Here is a 10,011-nt window from a genome sequence, read left to right as displayed (position 1 = left end):
GAAGGAAGGAAGGAAGGAAGGAAGGAAGGAAGGAAGGAAGGAAGGAAAAAGAGAGGGAGGGAGGGAGGAGAGAGGGAAGGAAGGAAGGGAAGAGAGAGGGAAAGAGGGGAAAAGAAGGAAGGCAAGAGGGAGGGAGGGAAGAAGGGAGAAAGGGAAAGAGAGAAGGAGGAAGTGAGAGAGGAAGAAAGGGAAGGAGGGAGGGAGAGGAGAAAGAAGGAAAGAAATAACAGAAAGAACAAGGGAGGGAGAGAGGAGGCAAGGAGAGAGGGAGAAAGAGAGAAATGGAAAATTTCTAGTGGAAAGAGGGACACACAGGAAAGTGGTAGCTGGGTGACTTTTTTGGTTGAAAAGTTACAGAATTTTTAAGTGGAGCCACAGAGTTTGACACACCCTTTCGATAGCATTATTATGATTCCAGAACCGTTGGGGGACCGGAGGGCAACAAAGTAACTGCTGGGAAGATGGTAGAGAAATATAGGAACATGGGGAGATTCTGCTGACTTCTCTTCCGTATTATAGGGTATAGTTTGTCTTTCTACTGAAGAAAGACGCAGAAGAACCAGATGTAAGGGGAAGAGAGAGAAAGAGACAGAAACAGAGAAAAATAGAGCGGGAGGGAAGGGAGGGAGAGAAAGGGAGAAAGATGCAAGAGCATCTTTAAAAAAGCAGTATTTTGACATTTTAAGGAATCTGATATTGTATGTGAAAAGTTCCCTCTTTTACACAAAAACCATTCAAAGACATTTGAAAATAACTATCATGTTATTCTTTAGTCTTCTCTAGGGTAAACAACCCCAGTTTCTTCAACTGGTCTTTACATAAAAGTGTCCAAACTTCTCACCCTCCTGATCTTCTCCTATAGAAAGATGAGAACTCACTTTCTGCTTAAGAGGATTCCCCAAAGGCATTCACCATTTCTAAAGTCCTACAAACCTAGGCTGTCCATTAAAATGTCTTTAAAATGACAAACAATAATTACAGCTTTTACAAATTTTGCAAATTACAAATTACAAAAATACATTTCTATTGCACTTTCAGGTTTACAAAGTAATTTCCTCACAACAATCCCAATGAAGTAGGTAGGCCAAGGCTTGCTGCTCAGACTCAAAGTGATAAAGTGACTTCTCCATAGTAATATAGCAAGTTTGTAGTAGAGCTGGACTGTGAGACTCAAAGATGTTTCTACTTGGCCTACCCAGAAAAGATGGGAGAAGAGTAAGCCCCATCCTCTATATGAAGAAAAGTCATTTATTTAAAGAGAATCATAAATTGCCCTCTTATTCTTTTCTTTTGTAGTATGAATAACTTAAATACCTTTAAACTTCTAAACCTTAGTTAGTAGTTGGCCAGTTTCTAATCCCAGTTCTGTTTTTCTGAGGGCACCCATGCTCTACAGGGTGCAATGATGTACTTTGCAAAGACCAAAAATCAGATGACTTCCATAAGATGTCCAAAATGTACCAGTAAATTAACTACCACATGCCCAAGGGAAAGGGAGTGGAAAATGGCATGAGACTAGAACGTTCAACCCCCATTTTCTGCTCACACCCCTCCCCAACAGGGTAACATTTAACTTTGTCAGTGCACATAATGAAAATTCATAGTGAAAAAAGCTTCCCATCTGATCCCTAGTACCTTTTTGTAAACCCATCGCCTTGAAAGGGTAGCTGGCAAAAAAAACTTGGGTGGTTGGGGGAGAGGTGGAATGAGTTTCTGAGTTTAGGACATTTACAGAAACAAGTAGGGAAAGAATCCCAGTCTGACCACCCGCCTTTCATTTGTTGCTATAGAACGTTAACTTCTCCTGAGCAGTGTAAACTTTTGGAGAGCAAATAATGTTTCGTTTTTGTCTTTGTGTATATATACATACATATATATATATATATATGTGTGTGTGTGTGTGTGTGTGTGTGTGTGTGTGTGTGTATGTATGTATGTATGTATACATGTATATATATATACGTATATATGTGTGTATATATGTATGTATATGTATATGTATATGTGTATATGTGTGTATGTATATATACACATATATGTATGTGTGTATATATGTGTATACACACACACACACATATGCCTGGTACATAGTTAGCACTTAAACTTAACAAATACTTATTGTTTGATTATTGACTCAACAAATATTTATTAAGTATCTATTATGTAGAAGTTTCTTTAAATAATGGGGGTAGAAGCTTGGAAACGCCGTGGAACAGAAAGGTAAATTCTTAAAGATTAGGAATTAGTCTTAGTTTTGTCTTTTTATTCTCAATGAGTAGTACATGGTAGTCCCTTAATCAGTGCATATCAGTGTAATCAATGGATTGGAATATAAAGCTTTAAGTCAGGGATTGAGGGGATTTTTGCCTTTCTTTGTATTCTCAACACTTAGCACAGTACCTGGCAAATACTAAGCACTTATTGACTTGGCTTGACTTGAAAAAATTGATTCAGACATAGTAGATATGCTAATATTTTAGGAAGGAAGGAAAAGAGAAAGATGAAGGGAAGGGAAGGGGAAAGGAAGGGAAGGGGAAAGGAAGGGAAGGAAGACGCAGTCTGCCCACATGCCTGTGCTCTTATCTCTTCCTTCAATCCAAACATAAAGATATTATTTCTCTTCAAGCCTGTTTACCTGTATTACAACTCAAGGAGTTCTCATTTAGGAAAGCAGAACAGGTTTAAGAGGGATCTAGTCTTCTCAACCAGGAGGCAGATACCCTAAGTAGATAGATGAATAAAAGTAAAAGATCAAACACTAAAAGGCAGGAGGAAACATCTCTTTCAAAGATACATACCTGTTGCTTCCAAGACCTGCAGACATCTGAATCTTTTTCTTACCCCTACAAGGCTCAGGGTGATTAAAGAAATGTTTCTCAATCCTATTGTGCCTAACACCTGCCTACCCCACCTTTCTCAAATGAGCTATCATGGCTGAACACATCAGTCATTTCAAACTATTTGAATTCTTCCTGTTTCTTTTCTTGATCAATCTAGTTTACTAAATATTCTTTGTACAAATGAAAGGAGAGATCAGCTTTCCTCTTATTGACTCATCTTATGTTTAGGGCAAGACACTGCTAGAAAAATGTCAGGAAGCCACCTACAGCATAACCAGCCTACACAGAGAATTGACTTGAGACACTAATGTAATAGAAACTTGTCCAGGAAAAAGAGATGGAACAGAGGGATGCCATGAGTCAATTGACTGATACAGTTTAGAAACAAATGCCCACAGCTCCCTTTCCCTCAGTTAAATTCGGAGGAGGGGAGGAGAAGTAGTTGAGGAGGGTCATGAGTGAATTTAGAGATGATTTATAGAAAATTTCCACACATTTTAGTATAATATGCACTCTAGTCTGAGGTACATTTTTGAAATAAAGTAATAATCACACCCAAATCAGCCACTTCTTATTCTTTTTTTTTTCTCAGTTCCTTAAGTCCCCTGTAACACAAATTCATAGCAATGAGAGAAAAGATTTCCTCAACCTGATAATCTGAGATATTCCTCTCACCTGGACTGCCTTCCCCTACTTAAACTGTTCATTCCTTGAGAGGAGGGACTGTTTTTTGTCTTTCTATTTTGCCTTTCAGTGCTTATCACCAGGCCTGACAGACAGTAGGCACTTAATAAATGCCTACTGACCTGGCTCAAGATCATCCTGATCTGAAATTGTCCAGCACCTGCAATCTGTGACATGCAAGTTATCGAAATCTAGTTGATTCTTCCTTATTCTCTAATATTTATATTGGCCTTATTTCCTTAATTGGCTTAGAAGTTCCCTGAGGATAGATGCCAAGTCCAACACTTATTTTGTAATAAATGCAGAGCCCAGAAGAGGACTGGAAATACTGTAGAACACAACAAATATTTATTTGGGTTGATTTCCATGGGTGGGGCCCAATAGCAATCTGCAGAGAGCCCTTTTCTTCCAGGACCAGAACATAGAGAATAATGGCTTTGGGCTCCAATTTCATGTCCAAACACCTCGAATCTTCTTTGTGTGTAAGAATTCATTAAGAAGAGAATGTGATAAGCTTATCAATGGAAAGGAGATGAATTAATGTGGGAGAATAGTAATGATGATGATGACAATAGTTGACATAGAACAGCTCTTTGGTGTTTGCAAAGAATTGTATATACATTATTCCATTGATGTGTGAAATAGGAGCAGCATGAGCCGGTGAAATGAGCACTGGCAATAGAGTCAGTCAGAGGATCTGGGTCTGAATCTGGACTCTGTCACTGCACTGCCTGAGTGATCTTGGTTAAGATATGTAGCATCTTGGGGCTTCAGTTTCTTCATTTTTTAAATGAAGGTGTTGGAATAGATAGCCTCTGAGATCCCGAAGGATCTATGATCCTTTGTTTTAAAGTCTTTAGTGGGGGGCAGGGGGAAACCATCCCATTCTCATTCCCACAATAAGGGTGGGAAGGAATGTACTCTACTACTCCCTTTCATGCATTCTATGTTCTAACCAAACTGGACAACTCCCCATTCCTTGTTCAGGTCTTGTCCTTACCCATCTATCTCCGTGGCTGGCCTTGGTTCACACCGTCTCTCATGCTGGGAATAGGACCATAGAATCATAGCTTCATAGACAGAACTGGAAGGGATACTGGAGGTCAGCTACCCCAATTTCCTCATTTTATAGAAGAAGAAACTACAGTCTAAAGAGGTTTTGTCCAAGTTTTGCCCAAGATCACATAAGTCATAAATGGCAGTGCTGGGAATTAAACTCAGGTCTTCTGGCTCCAAATAGAACTTTCATTCCTTGTTTCCCCATCTTCATTTTTGAAGTTCTTTCCTTTCTGTAAGGCCTCCTTTATGAGGCTTTATCCAACATTGACCTCCCTCACCTTCCTGAACATTGGCCAAAGTGACTATACCCTCCTCAAATTTCCCAGATGGGCTATCTGCATCTTTGCTTTGGATTTCTCACATTTTACTTTACATAATACTTATTTGTGAATATGTCATATTCCCCACTAGAAAATAAAGTCCTTGAGAGAAGCATCTGTCATATAGCTACGTACCAATTAGTGTGAATAATGAATCCTGTGAAATTGTCCCATTACTCCAATTTGCGTTGCAAATGTCCATTGGGCTGAAACCAATTACCATGTTTTACATAATTATAACTTGAAAGACTGTGAATGTGAATGGGTATGATCACTTTGTGACATTCGTTATGTGTACTAATAGGGACCTAGCCAAACCTCTACCTACAGGACCTCAAAACCAGTTCATAAAGCTAAGAGAATCATTAGGAAATCCTCAAGGACCTCAAGGAACCCTTCCATACTGCTGGTGCTTATTTAATAAATGTTGATTAAATTGAATTGAAGAATACATACCCAACTATGTAATAATAAACACTTTGCAAAGTTTTCAGTCATCATTAATGCTCAGCAAAAAGGAACTAATGGCAATAACAATAATAGCTATGTTTTTAAATTATTATTATTATTATTATTGTTTGTAGGAAGAAAATTGTCTCAAGAAGAGAAAAGGAAACTGATGTTCGCTTAGGCTGCATTTTTCCCATTTCCAGATTTGGACTACAGACGTATATTAACTTGCACACTTCAGAAGTGCCACCATCAAATTGAACTACACCATGGGGCCTCTGACCCAGGTGCTGGCCTATACAATCATAGCTCTGTTATACCACCCTTCTCAAGCAGGAGTTCTTAAGAGAGTGATCCGCCACAAGCGGCAGAGTGGCATCAATGTCACCCTGCCAGAAGACAATCAGCCCGTTGTCTTTAACCATGTCTACAATATTAAAATGCCCATGGGTTCCCACTGCTCAGTAGATCTAGAATCAGCCAGTGGGGAGAAAGAACTGAACCCCCCCAATGAGCTAGGAGAACACTTCCAGGAGCATACACTTAATGAGGAGAACCAGATTGTCTTCACACACCGAATCAATATCCCCCGGCGAGCATGTGGCTGTGCACCAGCTCCAGATATCAAGAACCTACTAACTCGGCTTGAGGAACTAGAGGGACTGGTGTCCTCACTGCGGGAGCAATGTTCCAGTGGGGCTGGCTGCTGTCTCCAACCTGCTGAAGGTATGTGGGAATTTGTTATGATGCTGGCTGCCTCTGACCAAAGAAATGTAGCTGAGTTATACAAAGGAGGGTTTCTGATCATTTGTACAGCTGGTATAAACAATAGAGGTGACCTAGTCCAGCCCTATCATCTTTCAGATAAGAAAACTGAGCCCAAAAATAATAAATTATTTTCCCAAGGTCATGCAGGCAGTAAGTAGGAGAGCCAAAATTTAAACCTATGTCACCTGTGATCACTTCTTCATTTCCTGTATAACCATACCACGATATATATATATATATATCTATGTATATGAGTATTGAGGCCACAAATCCTGGTCATAAAGCTAAGTGAGTTATTAGATAAGCCAAAAAAACCTTATACAAAGGCTTCCCTCCCCAGGGAACCCAGCGAAGAATGAAAGGATATCTTCAAATCTTAATTTTCAGAGTTCTCAAAACATTATAATTTACTAAGGTAGGGGAGGGGATGAAACATTTCCTTTGCATACAAACTAGCCATCTTCTTCTTCTGGCAATCATCCAACAAAATGTAAATATGATACAGTACTGTAGAATTACTGCAAACAAAGGATTTGAAACAACTTGCTTATAATCAATCTCACCTTCAAAACTAGTAGTGCATAAATTAGCTTTCAACAATAAGGTCAGATCCTGAAGGGGGGGGCGGGGGAATGAAATTAAGGTGAGTCATTGATGCAAATTAACCTCATTTCATTTTTTAATTGGGTAGGCTAGTACTGGGTGGGGAACCATTGCAGGGGTGGGGAACCTACGGCCTCCAAGCTACACTTGGCCTTCTAGGTCCTTGGGTGCGGTCTTTTGACTGAGTCCAAGTTTTACAGAACAAATCCTTTTTTTAAGGGGATTTGTTCTCTGAAGTTTGGATTCAGTCAAAGGGCTGCACTTGAGGACCTAGAGGGCTACATATGGCCTTCAGGCTGCAGGTTCCCTACCCCTGGGCTAGTGAGATAAAGAAATGCTGAAGAACCAGTATAGATGAACTTGAGCAAGATGTTCTAATACTATCCTTTGGGGACAAGGTGGCCAAAATTATAATTAGGTAGAGTTGCAACTCCTCAAATGATTAGTTCTGAAGAGTAGTCTGTAATAGGTCAATGATGAATTGGAGGGAAGTTTTCAGTGATGTGTTCAGAATAAGAGAATTGAGAATCTGACTGAATTCTGCTGTAGGTCTGACCACATCTGGAATATTGGGTTCAGTTTGGGGTGACCCATTTCTTTTCCTTTTTTTTTTTTTTTTGGCTAGGCAATGGGGTTAAGTGACTTGCCTAGGGCCGCATGGCTAGTAAGTGTTATGTGTCTGAGGCGGGATTTGAACTCAGGTCCTCCTGAATTCAGGGCCAGTGCTCTATCCACTGTACCACCTAGCTGCCTCTGGTAACCCATTTCTTAAAGGACATTAAGGAAAACCTGGAAATTATACAGAGTATGGTGAAAGGATAAAAAGGGACTAGAAACCATCATGGCAGGATCCATTGAAGGAATTGAGAACTTTTGGCCTAGAAAAGTTTTTTGTTTGTTTGTTTGTTTTTGTTTTGGTTGTAATGAGAAATATGATTACTGTCTTCAAGTACTTAAAGCTCTGTCATGTGAACAAGGAGGAAGACGTGTTCTGCCTGGCCCCAGAACACAGAACTATTAGCAGTGATGAAAGCAGCAGGGATTCAGATTTCAGTCTGATTGAAGGAAAAACTTCTCCCCCAGAAGGAACTGTCCAAAACTGGAATGGGTTGCTTCAAAGGGTAGTGGAGTTTCTTCTTGCAGATTGTCAATCTTCAAGCAAAGGATAAATAACTATTTCTTAGGGGTTATTGCACAGTGGATTCCTGTTCAGGCACAGGTTAGACTCAATGGCCTAAGAAGATCCTTTTGGTACTAAGATTCTATTATTCATTTCCCCTTCACTTCCCCTACCTCAGATACAGAAAATGACTAGTTTGGTTATATTTACTACTCAACTGAACACAAAAAAATACTCCAGTCAGTAGCCCATACCTCATCAGGTGACTATTGTGCCTTGTGGTTACCACAATTTTTTAGCCTAACAGAGTTTGACCTCTTGATTGCTGCAGGTCGACTGGACACAGCACCCTTTTGTAGTGGTCGGGGCAACTACAGCACGGACAGCTGTGGCTGCGTGTGTGAACCGGGCTGGAAGGGACCCAACTGCTCTGAATCAGAATGCCCAGGAAATTGCAAGGGCAGGGGTCAATGCATCGATGGACAGTGTGTCTGTAAGGAGGGCTTCACTGGTGAGGACTGTGGCCAACTGGCCTGTCCCAGTGACTGCAATGACCAAGGCAAGTGCATCAGTGGCGCTTGTGTCTGTTTCGAGGGTTATACAGGGGAGGACTGCAGCGAGGAGCTGTGCCCTGTGCCCTGCAGTGAGCATGGCAAATGCATGAACGGGCAATGCATTTGTGATGAGGGCTTCGCTGGTGAGGACTGCAACGAGCCTCTGTGCCTTAACAACTGCTACAACCGCGGGCGCTGTGTGGATAACGAGTGTGTGTGTGATGAGGGTTTCACTGGTGAAGACTGTAGCGAGCTGATCTGCCCCAATGATTGCTATGACCGGGGCCGCTGTGTCAATGGGACCTGCTACTGTGAGTCAGGTTTCACAGGAGAAGACTGTGGGCAACTCACCTGCCCCAATGACTGCAACAACCAGGGCCGATGTGAGGAAGGACAGTGCGTTTGTGAGGAGGGATTTGCTGGTGATGACTGTAGTGAAAAGCAGTGTCCCGAGGACTGTCACAACCACGGTCGCTGTATTGACGGGCGGTGCGAGTGTGACGATGGGTTCACTGGGGAAGACTGCGGAGAACTCAAATGTCCCCGGGACTGCAGCAAACACGGCCGCTGTGTCAATGGGCAGTGCGTGTGTGATGAGGGTTACACGGGGGAGGATTGTGCCAACCGCCGGTGCCTCAACGACTGTAACAATCGCGGGCGCTGCATCCATGGGAAGTGCGTGTGCGAGCAGGGCTTCACGGGTTATGACTGTGGAGATATGAGCTGTCCCAACGACTGCCACCATCAAGGACGCTGTGTGAATGGAATGTGCGTGTGTGATGATGGCTTCATGGGGGAAGACTGCCGGGACTTGCGATGCCCCAAAGACTGTAACAGCCGGGGGGTCTGCGTAGCAGGGAGGTGTGAATGCGAGGAGGGCTTCGCTGGGGAAGCCTGTGGAGAGTTAGCTTGCTTAAATAACTGCAATAACCGAGGCCGCTGCGTGAATGGACAGTGCGTATGCAACGAGGGTTTCATGGGGAGAGACTGCAGCGACCTAAGGTGTCCAAACGACTGTAACAACCAAGGGCGCTGTGTGGACGGCAAGTGCGTCTGCCACGAGGGATTTGGAGGAGAGGACTGCAGTCAGCTTTCCTGCCTGAACAACTGTAATGACTGGGGACAGTGTGTTGGAGGGCGCTGCATCTGTAATGAAGGCTACTCTGGTGAAGACTGTTCAGAGGGTAAGCGACTAAGTGATGATGAATAATTCACATTTCTGTTGTCAGTCTGCCAGCCAATAGGTCCAGATTGAGCCAGACTCTAAGTGCTAAGAATGCAAAGAAAGGCAAAAACAGCTCCTGACCTCAAGATGTTTACATTCTAATGGGAGAGATAATGTGTAAATAAGTAGGTACATACAAGATAAATGTTACATAGATGATAGAGACAGAGAAGATGAGAGATAAAGAAAGAGACTGAGGGGGCAGCTAGGCGGCACAGTGGATAGAGCACCAGCCCTGAAGTCAGGAAGACCTGAGTTCAAATGTGGCCTCAGACTAAACACTTGACACTTACTAGCTGGGTGATCCTGGGCAAGTCACTTAACCTTAATTGCCTAAAAATGAAAGAAAGAAAGGAAAGAAAGAAAGAAAGAAAGAAAGAAAGAAAGA

At 42.2% G+C, this 10,011-nt stretch overlaps 1 protein-coding gene across 5 annotated transcripts in view; it reads left to right on the top strand.

Moving 5' to 3' along the window:
* The window catches only part of LOC114047318 (tenascin-like), a 114,044-nt gene that overhangs the window by 30,505 nt on the left and 73,528 nt on the right, over positions 1-10,011 (top strand). For all 5 annotated transcript variants that reach the window (XM_027868092.1, XM_027868091.1, XM_027868094.1 and 2 more), the window contains exons 2-3: positions 5,488-6,079; positions 8,176-9,582. In XM_027868092.1, the coding sequence (XP_027723893.1) occupies positions 5,623-6,079; positions 8,176-9,582 (1,864 nt within the window). In that variant the 5' untranslated portion in view covers positions 5,488-5,622. The remainder of the gene's footprint in view (positions 1-5,487; positions 6,080-8,175; positions 9,583-10,011) is intronic.

Source organism: Vombatus ursinus, unplaced genomic scaffold (assembly GCF_900497805.2).
Source record: "Vombatus ursinus unplaced genomic scaffold, bare-nosed wombat genome assembly UNPS02014786.1, whole genome shotgun sequence".
NCBI lineage: Eukaryota > Metazoa > Chordata > Mammalia > Diprotodontia > Vombatidae > Vombatus > Vombatus ursinus.
Note: the sequence above shows the minus strand (reverse complement) of the source record. Positions and strands in the feature narration are given on the sequence as shown.